At 40.9% G+C, this 16,788-nt stretch overlaps 1 protein-coding gene across 4 annotated transcripts; it reads right to left on the bottom strand.

The window, feature by feature from the left end:
* Positions 1 to 1,128: 1,128 nt before the first annotated feature.
* Positions 1,129 to 16,559, bottom strand: LOC136429972 (GRIP and coiled-coil domain-containing protein 1-like). Of its 4 annotated transcripts, none has more exons than XM_066420163.1 (20): positions 16,295 to 16,559; positions 15,121 to 15,353; positions 14,561 to 14,701; positions 14,118 to 14,207; positions 13,602 to 13,730; positions 13,353 to 13,402; positions 12,477 to 12,618; positions 11,198 to 11,379; positions 10,386 to 10,579; positions 9,705 to 9,862; positions 9,044 to 9,160; positions 8,346 to 8,426; positions 7,743 to 7,885; positions 7,111 to 7,252; positions 6,526 to 6,549; positions 5,795 to 5,931; positions 5,077 to 5,142; positions 4,562 to 4,691; positions 2,950 to 2,984; positions 1,129 to 2,508 (listed from the first exon to the last, which is right to left on the bottom strand). In XM_066420163.1, coding segments are annotated over exons 1-20 (2,280 nt in total). In that variant the 5' UTR covers positions 16,380 to 16,559; the 3' UTR covers positions 1,129 to 2,507. The 4 variants fall into 4 exon arrangements, with proteins under 4 accessions (XP_066276260.1, XP_066276259.1, XP_066276258.1 ...); XM_066420162.1 differs by having other exon boundaries at positions 2,903 to 2,984; XM_066420161.1 differs by lacking the exon at positions 1,129 to 2,508 and having other exon boundaries at positions 2,543 to 2,984.
* Between the last annotated feature and the right edge of the window lie 229 nt (positions 16,560 to 16,788).

Raw genomic sequence — 16,788 nt, forward strand, 5'->3', positions numbered from 1 at the left:
GGACAGACACTATGTACAGTATTTACAGGTTCATTGTACCGGGGAAATTCCCCTAGCTCTTTTCGACAAGCACAATGAACAATGGACCACGACTTAACGTCCCGTCCTAAGGACTGCGAGTCAGCGACCCCTTCCGGTAGCGTGCTCGTCGGGTGAGCGACACAGCTGGGGTCGATCTCGTGGCTTCTAGTTCCAGAGGCAAGATCACTAACCACTGGACTATGCATGCCTCCATTGGCTCCTGCAAATACTAGCCTGGGTGCCAGACCCCCTATCTCAGGGGGTCTGTTGTAGAATTTCCTCTTTCAGGCCTTAACCAGGTAGACATTTCTCTAAAAATTTCAACTTGATATCTGCTCTACCTATACTATAAAGAATGACTCTCACAAGTTCTTTTCTCTCTTTATGACTTTTATTGCACTTGACCAAAATGACTAGCTGTAGGCTACATGACATGGGCCTTTCTACTAAACAAGATTCCAAACCCAAAATAGATAATTGACATGAGTAACGTTACACCATTAAATCGAGTTTGAATGCTAAATGGAAAGGGTTCCAGGTCTTGTTCCTACATACATTTATATGCCATTACTGAAGAGTCTCATTCAAAACTCCATTTTCTCCAATGATCGTGATGTTACAAAACGATTACATTACTCTCTTCTATGCTTATGATATTTCAAGTACAAGAAAATGTGTCATATATAAATCAACAGTTTGTGGATAGGGGCAGAAATTATAGCAACAAAGACTCCACAAGTTGTGCTGAAAGAAATAATAATCTCAATTTGCAGCCCTACACCCCCCTACAATCTACGGAAAAGTCTGTACCTCAAGCTATACATGGCAGCCTTTCAAATTAATGTATCACAATTCAGGATGTCTTCCCAGTTTTGACTTTGTAAGCCTCTCTATTACAAGATGGAAGACTTCAGAATAAGAGGTTACATCTAACATTCCCTTCTTTCTGCAAAGCGGGTATCTCACAAGACAACCGGTACACCAAATTGCACCAGGCATTGAATTATAGAGGGTGCAAACCGGCACACAGTCCAGTGAGATCCATCCAGAGTAGAGTAGAGTAGAGTAGAATTTTCGGTCAGGTAGGACTGCTCCAGTCCAATCCAATCATACATATAAACACAGTTTAAGCCACACCAATTTGATTTCTTGGTTAACAGAATTTTGAAAAAATGCTAGATTGGAAAATCAACATGAAAACAGAATCTCAGAGGAAAGTTTGTACTTTGGTGCACACAATTTCAGGGAGTGAGCATGGTCAGGAGCAAGTTTTCACCCCAGCTTTCTGTTTTAATGATGTCCTCGTCCTAGAATTTAAAAAAAAATCTGTTAACCAAAGAAATTAAATTTGTGTGGCCTTATCAGTAACACTGATGATGTATCTATCCCATATATCCTGTATAACTGAATGTAGCAAAACCATTTTTTTTTGCTTTATGAAGTGAACATGGCAGTTTCATGGAGAATATGCTGCATATCTGCACCAGTCAAATCTCATATATGGATTCCTATTTGTCAATAAATATATTCCCTACTCACACACTATTTCCACTTATTATCTTATTTCACCTAAATACCAAAATCCATCACACAACGATGGCCCATACAAGTACTACTCCCACTATACAGTATACATACATGTACATGTTTTTATTTGTTGACTATCTGTTTTTCAAGTCATATATATATACATACATACACCAAAAATATAAATTCGTAGAAATATCTACATTTATTATCCCACAATTGGTGAGAGTCATGTTTTGGCTATGATGCACTTGCCACTGTAAACCTGAAGAGGTTAGGGGAAGGTAGTGGGGATTTCTGTGTACAGATATCTGACCGGTTCCATGATAGATTTAACCACACTTCCCTGTTTACAGAATACCAGTTCTACACAGAACGGACAAATACTTGTCTACAAAAGGTCCGGGCTCAACAACAACAGTGGTATAAGGAATGGAAGTGACTTGTCTGGTGCATAAAACTAGGTATTACACGGTTACAGTTTCTCAAATGACTTAAATGACCATAGAAAAGGCCAATGGTAGACTCTTTCTCCGAAGATGTTACATTACCATCTAACATCAAATCATTGACAGTCCCATATCACTTTAAGAAGGCCATCTACCAGTTTATCACCGATTATTCGTAAGTTATGTTAGCAATCTGTATATGTTATGATTATGTATATATGTCCTTTTAATCTTGCACTGTATATATGTCTGTGTTTGTATACTTTTTGTGTGTGTTGAACCCTGGAAGATTAGTCGTAATTCGACTAAAGGGTATCGCAATAAACCAATAAACCAAGATAGGTTTTGTAGGTCCTGGAGCTTTTGATGTTCAGTGAATCTGTATGGGTTGGCTGCAAATATCATGATGGCACATGTGTTGTCCACTGATCATGATGAGGGGAATCTGATATAGTCTTCCATTGCCATTATCACATGATGATATAGCTAAGCAACAGCCATTTTGTGATGTCTGCAAAATGTCAGAAATGGTCAACAGGAGCCTATTGGTGCTGATTATCAAGAAAGGCATTTCCTTCACTTTGGCTCATTCACTTTCACAGGATCCACCATATGGGAAAGGCAGTATGGCACAAGAGAACTATTTCAGCATGGAAAGCTTGCCTTTGTCACATTCAACGTAATTAATGCATTTGACAGTGTGCACTTGCTCGCCATTTCAAGCCCTGTGTAGACACTAGCAGCACACTAGCCACTTTTTACACCTTAAACTTTTAGCACAACTCCACAATCCATTCAGCGTCAATACCACACACGTGTTCTACAGCATGGGATATAAGCCCTGTATGTCCATCACCTAGCCATGCCGTGTGCCACAGGGTGGATAAGCTGTGGGTTCACCTCACCTATCCCATGACCTCTAAATCAAAGCTATTTTCGTGGAGACCCATACCACCAACTGCTGTTGAACTTCGTCACTTTGGTCCTCTGGAAAAGAGAAACAACATTGAGTTTACCATTAACATATATTTCAAACATTAACAATAGCTACTTAGAATTTCAGTCACTAAAAAGGCACAGCATGCCTCAGCTCTTGCAATTTAAGTTTTTTGGCACAATTTCTTGGTCCTTGTACAAAGTCATGTAATTCTAAAAATATAGAATTGATAGATATACACAAAGTCATGTTTTATGACTATGATCTCTCAACACCTCATTATTACCTGCATGAAAAATGGAGGTATTGTTCTTGGTGTGTCTGTCAGTCTGTGTGTGCATTTCCGGATATTCATAGTCAGCATAACCTCTGTATGGAAATTGTGATGATATCTAATACGTGGGTAGGTTCATTGAAGTACTGGACAGCTTCAAACTAATAAGTAAGCTTTCTGCTGCTAGGGATGCCAGTGGGCAACCCAATGGTACTGGGTAGAATTATCTAAAGGTAAATGCAATACTGTAAGTCTACTTAGATCCGCGGGGCCTAAAATCCGCGGTTTCGGGCAAATGGAGAATCCGCGGTGGTTCTAAATTCGCGCTGGGCGATGAGTAGAAAAAATATAACTGAATACTGCCATCAGAAAATGTTTGGTTAATTTTCAAAAATCAAAAATGTTACGAAGGTCGCCACAAAACTGCTTCAAAATCGTCAGAAAATGCGGTCCACGCCGAAGCTGTGACGGGGAATTCCCGCCCTGTGATCACGTGAAATCTTTCAGTCAACCAATCAGAGCAAAGTTTTTCTGACTCAAACCAATCAGCGCTTAGAACAGGCGGTAAACAAGAGTAAACAAAGATGGCGGCCCAGCCCGGGCCGGCCGCTAGCGCGCTGTATTTTGAAGTAAAATCACGGCGTAAACACGACTCATCTACCCTACCTAAGCAGAATTTCCACGGGAAGAAAATTAAAGGGATAGATTCTCCACCGAACACGACCACAAATGGCGGCGAATGGCGGGAAATCACAGCGTAGGGACTCAAATGCTCGGGCGAAAATCTTTTTTTTTCTTTACGTATTTTTGCTGGCTTCCTTGAAAAACAGGTTTTTAATGAGATCAACATATGTCAAAGGCACCGATATCGATGGTGTGCAAGCATAACAATAGCAAGAAACAAAAGAGCGTGATTGTACGCCGGTAAACGGCGTCCCCACGCCCGTAACAACAAGCCAAAATTGTGGCGTGTATCTCCATAGTTATTTTCTGATTTCTCGGTAAATTTCTCGGTAAATTACTCTATGTGTGTAGCGGTCGATCGGGAGTAGCGACGCCGCTCGGCCAAACTCCTGCGAATCATATGTAATATCACTTGTTTACACGTATGTACTGTGTAAAAGTTTGTCATGTTTTACACAATCGCGTGCATTGTTTATGTGGCGCTTTTCCCTGAAGTCGAGCTCACTCGTATATGTGGGGAGGGGGGCAAAAGTACGATAAACATATCCGCGGGGAAATTGATTCGCGGCGCAGAGGTCGCCGCGGATACCGCGGATCTAATTATACCGCGGATCTAAGTAGACTTACAGTATTTCAACCTATAGCACAGCGGCAGGTTTCTGTCCCTACCTCCTGAGACGTGAACTGCAGGATGGTGGCGATGGCCTTGAACATCTGGTCCTTGGCAGCGTAGTCGCTGGTCGTCATGTAGCGCAAAACAACGTTCTTCAGGTACTCGAGGTTTGCGCTCTCTCGAGACCTACGCAAAATCAAAATGATTTGAGTTTATGCGTCAATGAAAGTTAGACATCCAGGTAATGAGAATTACGCAAGAAAACAGTTAAACAACTGGATAGATTTTGGAAACGGTCAGATTTTTCATTTAGCATCCACTACCTTTCAGTCAATCTATCCAGTTGCTTGAGTAACTATTTTCTTGCGGATATTAGTTAATATTACAGGAAATCACTTACTGACCACTATATTAGCCCACTCTGTAGTAACTCTGGAAATGACAAATTTCTGTAAAAGGATACTGAATAAATGATTACACAGTAACCACTCTTGAGCAGCTATGTCTTGTAACACACCTGTTTCTAACAGAAATCCACCAGCAAACACCTGTGACCATATCAAGACATTACCTGTTCCTTTCTAGTCTGTCCACCTCTCTCTTAAGTGCCTGTATTTGGTCTTGGTACTTCTCCTCCCTGAACACAAGAAGAGAGCAAGTCACTGTCCACATTGCGCACATCATTGAACGATGCAACAAAACTAGTGTGAAAAAACTATTTTACTTATTTCCCTATGAGCTTTCAAAAAATAAGTACAGTCAAACCTGTACAAGTAACCATCTCTACATTAAGACCACCTGGTCAATGTGACCAATTTTTGCTGGTCCTGAAGATAATTTTTCACAATGACACAAGCATTGGGAATCCTGTCTTAAGCGACCACCTGTAGCATGCATAGTCCAGTGGTTAGCGATCTTGCCTCTGGAATTAGAAGCCATGAGTTTGATCCTGGCTGTATCACTCACCCGACATGCACACTACTAGAAAGGCTCGCAGTCCTTAGGACAGGACGTTAAGCTGTGGTCCACTGTTCATTGTGCTTTCAATTGTCCAGAAGAGCGAGGGGTATTTCCCTGGTAAACTGAACCTGTAAATACTGTACAAAGAGTTTGTCTTCTCTGTCACAACCAGTGGAAGATTAACTCTTCAGCGAGCTAAACTGGATCAAGATCACTTTTTTCATCTGTCTACAAAGACCAGATTCATTGGTCCCTTGACTGTTTTTTTTTGGGCATTTTGACTATAAACTCCAGGTTTGGAACATTTCAAGACATTTCCATTTACTGACTTGGTTGCTATCTCCTCCTGGAGTTGGTGGATGCTGGCCTCCAGATGGTGTTTCTGTTTACGGACAGCAGACAGCTCGACTTCGTTACGTGCCAGCTGCTCCGCATAGTGCACAATGGTCCCCTCCCCTGGACTGGGCTGGCAGGACAACAACAATAACAACATAGCAAATTAGTCAGGCTGGTCTCACTTGATGCACCTAGACAGCAGCTTAGGCTCTACAGATTAGCAAATATGCTAATAAAAGAGAGGCCAGTGCTTTGTACTGTAAATATGGAAATGTAAGTGGTGGTTCAATGTGCCCAGTTTTGGTGGTGACATCTTCTCTGCGAACTTTAAAACCATCGCGAAAATGCTTGTTCTATTTTCTGTCTGCCCACCCCTTTGTTTCAAACCAGACTCAAAACCACCATGAACACCTTATTTTTCCCTACTGCAAAATCAAATCTCTGCAATCTTAGATACAGCATACAGCTACTACTAGTATATCTGGAATTGCAGTTGCTTTGAATGGATGTTATCCACTGTATTCACCTTAAAACCATATTTCAAACCACACCACACCACATGTCCGTTCTACCATAGCATAATGAATGCAGTCACTGTGATGTTTACTAGATGAGGTCTACAAACATTTGGAACTTTCTATTGTGGTTTACAACAAAACCTTCATTCACCAACATTACCACTACTGCCACCAGCTAATTTTCATCAAGTGTGTGTGTCAGGTACCTTTCTTGTTAACCGTGAGTGTGTCTGCTCGTCATGTTTATAGAATGGGAGAAATCAACATAATGAAGGTGAATGTATGTTTCAGGTAACGAGTAAGGTAATAAGCTGACTGGGAAACAAATTGGATTTTCTTTATCATACCATTAAGAACAAAAAAAGATAATAGACTTGGTGATGGTAATCAGTTGTTAACAAAATGTTACTGTAACAGTTGTCTTGATTGAGCTCACAGTTCTTTTAGTTAAGAGACACAACTCCACTGATGTTACTACTAGGAGTATCCAAGATGACTCCTATAATCTTAGTCATCAAAAGTGGATTGAAAATATAGCCTACAATGATTACTAGTAAAGTCAGCCCCCAATTCAACCTTCTCCCTGCTGCCTAACTCTGTAATCAATAGGAAATTGGGTGCCAAACGGCTACAAACAAACAAACTTCAGAGTGCTAAAGATGAGATTGATTAACATTAGATTAATGTGCAGTTGTTTTTAACATTTCAGTTCCATTAAACAAACAAACAAGATGTAAACAATTTTTGACATTTTGATTGAAAGAAACAGAACAAGAACTGAAGGAGCCTACCATGAGTGGAGTGAAGTGTGGCCTGACCAGTAGTTCAGACACGGTGTCGGAGTGCTCTGACCTGATGTCATCATCATCGTCCACTCCTGCTTCCGACCTCCCATCTCTGGGGGAGGCACTAGTACTGTGGGCGCTGCCTTCACTACATGGACAGGACAGGACAGACTGAGTCACACACATTTCCCAGTCAAACTTTTTTTATTTTTCATATGGCTAAATTTTGAAAAAAACTTGTGTGATTCTTGGTGGCAAATGTGCTAGATGTTGGCACATTGGCAACCAAATCTGTAGTGTGTTTTTTGGCACAGTTTTAGACAGATTAGCTGAAGAGGATCGGTGGGCGTCACTCCACCGCCAGGGAAGGTTGTGTAAAGTGCCTTTCCCAAGGGCACAATGTCGGGCATGGTAAGCATTGAACCCAGGACCTATTGTCCAACGCTTACCAACGCCAACGGTTACTGTTGCCCCTTTCCTTTTGAGCTTTGTTTTGAACTAAACATAGCTCCATTCTGCTATTCAGTTCGTCTATATTGGGTTGCATGAAAGTCGAAACATAAGACACACCTCCTACAAATCATATCAATTTTGAATAGTATATGTTTATGAAACATTGATGTCACTATGACATTTACCTTTGGTTACTGAACATGTAAGGTGTGACAGGACTGTGGGATCGCATCTGGAGGGTCTGGACCTCTTTCTCTTTCTCAGCCAACAGCTCGATGGTTCGGTCTCGCTGCTTGTGCATCTCTGTCTCCAGTTTTGCTGCTCTTTGCTGAAAAAAAATGAACATGATGAAAAATTAATCATGATACTCAAGTTAGCCTTCATGTAGCTGTATTGGTACTGCAGCTACTACATGTACTACTAAAAACCTCATTGTAAAACTCCCAATACTGTAAATGCAGAAATGTTTGCGGTGGTTTTATGTTCGCGGTTTTTGCAGTGAACTCTTCAGTTTAAACTTAAAACCACCGCAAAACTTTTTCCCACCAATGACTGTAGCGCAAATATTGTTTCAAACGCGAACTTAAAACGACCGCAAACACTCCATTTTTCCCTACCACGAAATGGAAAACACACAAACTTAAGTGCATTTAGTACAGTATAACTGTGCTTTTGCTACTGTAGTACAACAACTATTTAGTGTACCAATTTGAAGTGATTACAGGAAACTATACGATTTGTAATCAAAATGCCAACCACTTCTTTCACTGTGTATGTGAAAAACTCACCCTGTATTCCTCCTCTGCTTTATCAAGCTCCTTTTTGTGTTCATTCTTTATTCTAGCTATTCTGGCCTCCAAGTCTTCAACCTGATGAGACAGAGATGAAATGTCAGAGAATCTCAAAAAGCAACAATAGTTATCCCTTTACTTCACTTCACTCTATTTGTTTATCCAGGAAGTATTTACTGACAGGCACATCCTGGTTGAACATTAAAAATAGTGACATTAAGTGATTAACCATATACACTACAACTGTACACCAAACATCAAGGCAGAGATTTGGTATTAATTTTTCTAAACTGCTGCCAATAAAAAAAGAGTATTTTTTATGCTTTTCTCATTTGTCTTTCTTTATAGTACATGTACTGCCTTTGTGCAGCATATGTCAGTTATCCCCAATATCATCAACAGTACACTGAAGTTTATTAAGATTTACTCTAACCAATCAAATCAAAAGAGATTTAAAGTCATTAGTGTTAGACTTGAAGACCTTCTATTATCACTGAGTTCTTGTTCATCACAGTACAGGCATGAAGATTTATTCTAACCAATCAAATCAAAATAGATTTAAAGTCATTAGTGTTAGACTTGAAAACTTTCTACTTATCCTTGAGTTCTTGTTCATCACAGTACAGGTATGAAGATTCGCTCTAAGTCTAACCAATCAAAAGAGCTGTAAAGTCATTAGTGTTAAACTTGGTGACCTTCTGTTTGTCCTTGAGTTCCTGTTCGTCACAGTACTGTCTGAGTGCGATGTGTTTATCCCGCAGTTCCTGCAGCTGACCGCGCAGGGTCTCTATCTCCTTCCCGACTGAACTGTCCTGATACAGATAAACAAGGAAAAGCAAAAGATAACCAACGGTCAATGAACACCTTACCACAAAAAACATATATTATTTCACGGACCAGATGGTAAGCCATAGTCACCTATTCAATGTACTTGTCAAAAAGAGCTAGGGGAATTTCTGTGGTATATTGAACCTGTATATACTATACATAGCAGCTGTCTTCTCTGTCACGACCAGTGGAACATTAGCTCTTCGGTGAAACTGGTTTGAGATCAGGATATGGGAGATTCTTAATACACAACCAGGTATTGTTCTCACCTGCTAACGTCTCGGTGTCTGTCAGACACCTTCTTCAGAGCTTCTGACTAGAGTACTGCTTCTCACCGCTATAAGTAGCCGATGTAGGTGGCGCTTTTGAGATCACTTTGACTTTTTCACCACGATTGAATTTTTAGTTTTTACAGACCAAAATAAAAGCAAGTTAAAGAAAAAGCCTAGCATCAGACATAAATATACAAAATTCTGGTGAACAACACGTGCAGTTTACCACACATGTATTTGTGACATTGTATGTTACCTTGGCATTCTTGTTCTTGAGAACAGACTGTGCTCTCATCTTGTATCTCTCAAACTCGTCCTTAAGCTGCCTGTACTCCTGCTGACACTTGTCGTGGGACACCGGGGATCCTGAGTCATCCGAGTCATCTCCTCCAGGATTCATGAAGGTGTACAGGTCTGATGAAACAGGAAAGTTTGGGGTTAGCGCATTTCATAAACATACAGAGCAGTTAGACTTCAACAGATTCTTTATCCCTCCCCTTTCCTTACTTATTATACAATTACTATCTCCCTATTTAGATTAAGTATCATTGGCTTTCTAGTATCGTAATGTCTGTCTAAATTCAGCAGCTACCTTCAATAGGGTATAATTTTCTTGAGACTTTTGTTTTTAGACTATCTGGTGGCGTAGAATGGCCAAGTGGTTAGGCTAATGAACATGAGATTGAGAGGTCGCAGGTTCGATTCCTGACTCTCGGCTAGATGTGTCCATGGGAAATACACTTAACACAACTTTCCACATTCCAGGTGTAAATGGGTACCTGACTTTGGTTTTGGGAGGTAAAAGGCGGTGGAAAAAGAGGGCTGGGCTCTGCCTTCCAATATCGTGCCCTAGACACAGTGGATAACAACCCACCTCCCCTACAGCCTCAAAAAGGCTAACTTTACCTTTTCTAAGAATATTTGAGAGACAAGTCACCTTCAGTTGGCAGTGGTTGGTCAGATCTCTCGTTGGCAATCTTCATCAGACCAATCAGCTTCAGGACCTTCTCCTTCAAGGCGTGAACGTCCAGGTTGGAGTCGTCTGGGTCGTCAGTCTGCACCTTGTTGTTGGCTACTCTGGCGAGGGCAGTGTTCTCCATGTCCAGTTGTGCTATCCTCTCCTTCAGTTTTCTGTAGCAGAAAAGGTTCAGAGGTTTGAATCCATATACTCGGCAGGTTTAACCTTCTCCCTGCTGCCTAACTCTGTAACCAATTTGTGGCACATAAATATAGAATAAAACACTGGGTACATGTATTTCGTATCACCTGAGGTACCAGCCGGATCACGGGTAAAATCCGGCGATCCGACCCGTGGGAGGGCTGGGACAAGGGTGATGCGGAATACACCGTGTGTATCTTATTTATGTCATGCCCACTACAGAAAACACACATTTCAGTGCGGAATCGCCAGAAGGTGAGAAAAGTTGGTGTCCTCAAACAAAAAATTGTAACAGCCGCACATTCCAACGACCGAATCCGGTATTCGAATTTTCAATAGCAGCACACTCGGCGCACTCAAAATGCATTTTAAATATTCTATGGAAGTCTGTGTGATAACCCAAAGTTATCATCCAGTCTGGAACAAACGTTTTTGCAGCCCAGGTATGACACAAAAGAACCCATCACACTTATCGAAAAGAGTAGGGGTCCTTCCCATTTTTATAGATGGCAAACATTTAAGATTCTCTGTAAAATTTACATACTGTTTCTTTTGAAATGAGATGATAATATCAAGTCACAGAAACCCACTCCATAGCCTCCTGGTCCTGTTGTCTGATCTTGTCGTAGTTCCCGACCACAACGGACAGCTCTGCCAGCTTGGACTCCAGGTTGGCGACCCTGGCCTCGCGCTCCGCCTCCAGCTGCCTCAGTCTGGACTCCGCCTCGTTGGCTCTCGTCTGCTCCTGCTGGATCTGCAGTCTGTGGTGGACCTGGGGGAGGGGTCAGGACAGGTTTAGGAACACCACGATGCCATTTCTTGTACAGTTACTGAATAACTGATTTTGTTTTTCTTGTCTGTACATAAGAGGTTTTGTAAGTGTAAATCATGCCTTAATTCAGCGTTTTTGTAGCTGCAATGGCATGTTGTTTATTTTCACAATGTGTGATTTCATTGTGATTTTATTACTGAAATAAACCAGTCATACATACATACATACAGGTTTGAAAAAGAATTCAAACTGCAATTGACAATGTACGTCGATGAAGGTTAGACATCCGGTAATAAGATACGCAAGATAACAGTTACTCAAGTAGCCTGGATGCCAGACCCCCAAACTCTGACATATCTATCACACAATAGATATTTCAGAGTTTGGGGGTCTGGCATCCAGGCTATTATTCAAGCAACTGGATAGACTTTTGAAACGGTAATATTTCCAAAATCTATTCAGTTGCTTGACAGTCATTACCAAAATCTAAGTCACTAATCAGTAACTGTAACTTAGTTTGCATAATTGACAAGATGTTCTGATCTAAAAAGTCTGAAGGATTTGAGAGTGAAAAGTAAGGCCTTAGTCACATTTGTTGTACGATCATTGTACAATTGCAAGCTGAGGGCATTCTTGGGATAGTTGTGCATACTAGTTTGTCATACAAATTTCAGCTACCTTGTTACCGAAAAGGCTGTCTTAAGTCCTTGTTGGCTGTCGGTTTTGTCACAGCCTGCTTGAAATCTTAAGACATCAAAACTGTACGACTGCCTGATGAATGTGATCACACCGTGACATTGTAAGACAAAGTCTGCATTACTTCAAAAACCATGCAGACACAATGTAAAATGTTTTGCAGATAGTCAAGAGTAACTTTGCAAAACTGCATGTTTTCTTGACAACACCCAGTAGTGGAGACAGAGAGAGAGAGAGAGAGAGAGAGAGAAAGAAAGAAAGAAAGAAAGAAAGAAAGAAAGAAAGAAAGAAAGAAAGAAAGAAAGAAAGAAAGAAAGAAAGAAAGAAAGAAAGAAAGAAAGAAAGAAAGAAAGAAAGAAAGAAAGAAAGAAAGAAAGAAAGAGAGAGAAAGATACCCTTACCCTCATCTCAGCCATCTCCTCCTGCAGCTGCAGCAGCAGTGGTGCAGGCTTGGCTGCCTCGTCCTCCGCAGCCTGCAGCCGTGTCTGCAGTCCCTCCATCTCTGCAGACAGGTCCTGCATCTTCAGCTCATACTCTACAGAACTGACACAAACAGTCAACCTTATAAACTATTGCTGTTAACTCTGACTCTGACCCTAACTCTAACTCTCCATCTCTGCAGACAGGTCCTGCATCTTTAGCTCATACTCTACAGAACTGACACAAACAGTCAACCTTATAAACTATTGCTGTTAACTCTGACTCTGACTCTAACTCTCCATCTATGTATACAGGTCATGCATCTTCAGCTCATACTCTACAGAACTGACACGAACAGTCAACCTTATAAACTATTGCTGTTAACTCTAACTCTGACTCTAACCCTCCATCTCTGTAGACAGGTCCTGCATCTTCAGCTCATACTCTGCAGAACTGAGGCTTAATTCTTACAATCTATTCCTGTAAACTCTAACTCTGACTGTAACTCTGACTCTAACCCCCCATCTCTGCAGACAAGTCCTGCATCTTCAGATCATACTCTGCAGAACTCAATCAGTCACTTCCTATTTATTGAAGCATAGATTGCTCTTCATACAGTCTTTAGTACGCCTGAAAACATTGAATTTGAAGGGACAGATTGGCTAGATTTGAAGCAATTGAGATGATGGATACAAAAAAAATGGACAGTATCTTTATTCAACCAAACAGCATCACTTATTTTTGTTTTCAGCTCAATAACTAAGGCACTTCAGAATATGTGTGCACAGGCATTGTAGGGAAGATGTGGTGGTGGTAACTTCATTTTAGTTAAACGAAAAGATACTCAAGTTACTTACAGGTCAGGTGTGGCCTTCTTTTCTTCCAATTTCAGCTTTGTCTCAAAGAGCTGGAAAAGTTAAAATGTACAAAATGTATGATGATTACAGTCACATGCCAAACTTCTGACATCACCACTTATCAAGAAGTATACCTATCAGTGCCAATCTACATTAAAAGTACATATTGTACTTCCAACAATCTTTAAAAAGTTTCCATGAACTACAAACATGGTGGGACCGTGAAGCAGACAACACAAGGGTGCATACCTCCTGTTCCAGCTGTTCCTTGGAAGCCCGTTCATCTGAGAGCACCTTCTGTAGTTCCCTCAGCATCATGGCGTGGTCCGTCTGTTCCTTCTCTCTCTCCTGCTGCTGACTACGGATACGGGACTTAGCCTGTCCACAGGAACAATACAACATGTAACATTCATACAGCGAGATCTACAATCATGATACTTATTTCATAACAAAGGCAACATGATACAGGAGAAATTGACAATGTTGCACATCTAGAGTCTGAATCATTGAGACAAAGGCTCCCATATTTCTCTTCCATACTTCAGTATAAAATTGCAATTCATGTTGTCCATAAGGAGGACTAAGATTGAGCAATTATACCATATTGAAAATGTTACAAGAGAAGGGGACACCATCTTTATATAACAAATCAGTGAATATCCCCAAGCTAAGGAGTTACTGAAATGTGAGCCATGGTTGTTGTGTTGTCATGAGGATTTTATTAGCTTTATCAAGAACAGAAACACTGCTTTATAGAAGACCCACCTGACTGAGCTGTTCCTCGGCCTCTGCCAGCTGTTCCTCCAGCCTCTGCTGTGTCTCTTCTGCCAGCTTCCTGCTGTTTTCATTCTCTTGCTGTAGAAGACAGTGAAACATGATACAACTGTATACCGATGACTCAAAGGGCTAACTTAATTTTTGCTTAGCCACAAATCTAGCTGATCTAATTGTTTGTAATGCAAAACTTTTCACTGTGAATCATGGCAGACTAGAATATTTTTGAGTTTCAGAATGCTGACGCTTTTCTTAGACCAAGTATGAGTTTTTAAAAAGGCTCTACCGGTAGTTCCATTTCTCCTACGCCAAGACACCTAAAGCTTGAGATATACACATGTATGTCCACACCAAAAGGCTGATTGATCCTTAAGACGCAAAGCTTCACGAATTTTCATTGATTACTTATCATAATCTTAAGGCTGTGTCCTTACCCTGATGAGTTTCTTGTCAGCCTGGAAGCTGGCCTCCATCTGTGACTTTTGGTCGGTAACGGTTGCTAGGGCGTTGGTCAGGGTGGCCAGCTGTTCCTTCAGGTGGAGAATCTCATCCTGGTTTGCAGACGTAGATTCAGCCTGAAGAATGTACACGTGCAACAGTTAGAAATTTGATCGCTGCATGTTTACAGTGGCAATGTGAGGTACTAAATCATTTTTTCTTAGTAGTCCTTAGATAGGCTTTCTAGCAAATATCAAAGAGTTTAAGTTGTTAAAAATTTGTTTATAACACTGTGAATGTATGGAGACATCAATGGAAATAAAGATACTAGTGGTTTATGACACTGTGAATGTATAGAGATATCGATGGAAATAAAAATAGTCACTGACGAAAGATAGCGGATGCTGTCTGAAATGTCTGACTGTTTCAAAATTTTATCCAGTTGCTTGAGTAACTGCCTTTTGGCGTATAGGTACCCTTTTCAAAATATAAACACTACAGTATAGCTACCAGTCTTACAAGAGCCTCTGTTACAAGATGCCCACAGCTGACATACCTGTCCTGTTGCATTAAGTGGGTCCACAAACGACTCTGCCCCGCCCTCTCCTGCGTTTGTGGCCTGTGCATCCCCGCTCGCCTCTGATGCAGTCTCGGAGGAGTCATCAGTACCAGCTGACGCCTTCTCCACGTTCTGCGTCCTGTGAGGTTCTGACCGGACATTCAGGACCTTGATGCTGGCTTCTAGGGCCTCCTTTTCTTTTGCAAGACCCTTGTATGCAGTCACAACATCTGGGGAAAACAAGTAGGGATTATAAAGCAGGGGTTTTTCTACTCTAAATTCTAGGCAATAATTGCAAGGGGGAGCATTGCGAGGGAGTGGAGCAACCAAGTGGGGGGATGTTGTGAAAGGTGTGTTTTAGAGAATTGTAAGTTGAAATGGGGGTAGTCTAACTGTGGCTTCCAGAGGGGCAAAATTACTGTCAGACAGGTCACAGACGAAGACTGTAGCCACATGTGACCAAGTAGTAGTATCGCTGGTCAATCAGAATCTTATGCAGCTACCGGTTTTTCATGTGACATCATTTGTGCCAGGTTGGATTACAATTACATTGTACAAGTACATTGCACGTCAATGTGTACTGTTATTATTTACATGTACTAATATGTGCAAGGCCAATCATATTCACACTGGTACCAACCACAAATACACCAACTTATCCAGTGTAATTATTCCGCAATGCCATCATTACGTTGACGTCAGTTAGTGCAGTAGGTTAACCCGATAATTATCACATTACATATTGTACTATCTGGTTGAACGGCATAGTTTGCCCGAGGCGTTTTCTGTGTGATTTTACCCATTGAAAAGTTGGAAGATGGTAATCATCGTATCACCAGTTGACAATTTCAGAAAAACAGAAAAATATAAAAAAGTTAACTCCTTCATTGATCGGAAAAGTATTAAAAATACCATTAAATTATCACCTCCAACTCAACCCCACTCATGTATGTCAACTCTAGCTTTCTATTGACAAGTGCAGATACACCCACTGGCACGGTCAAAGTTGAAGAACACGGATTTCTGTTGTTGTCATTTGTCAAGTCAGAAGTAAATGTCTACGTGTCTCTCCTAATCTAAAACAATAACTAAAAATGATTTATAGGAGTTGGCGACAGTAGTAAACAACGTTGTACTTGTAAACAACAACAAGTCGCCAATATATGTTTACCTCTCAGTCTGTTTTCTAGCCGAGCAATTCGGTCCTTTTGCTGTTCGATGGTTTCAATAAGTTCTCGGCGCGCGGCGCGATCCATTTGTCTGCAGACGACAAAAATGTCCTTTCAGAAAAAAACTATCTTTCCTTCGGTCCCCTATCCTCTTTCCCTGGTGCAAATAACGGCCCAATGTTACGGCAAATTCCGATTTAGTGCAAGGGTGACGTGAGCTCCACATATTTTCCACAACGCCCCGCCATGTTGGCATTTTTCGAGTGCACAACATCCGGTTTGGGAGCTTGGAACTTACCACTGTTTATAGAGGGATATCCTTTGTAAATATTTTTGGCTAGATGGATACATCAAAATATCATATTAACATATTTTGTACAATTTTAATCAAAATCAATAAGACATTTAATGGGAATTTGACATTTTTGTATGAAAAAAGGAAACAATTATTTGTTTTGACGTTTTTGTGTGTCACTTCCTAAGTTGTGGACTATTC

The sequence above is a fragment of the Branchiostoma lanceolatum genome, chromosome 3, assembly GCF_035083965.1.
Source record: "Branchiostoma lanceolatum isolate klBraLanc5 chromosome 3, klBraLanc5.hap2, whole genome shotgun sequence".
In the NCBI taxonomy this organism is placed as follows: Eukaryota; Metazoa; Chordata; class Leptocardii; order Amphioxiformes; family Branchiostomatidae; genus Branchiostoma; species Branchiostoma lanceolatum.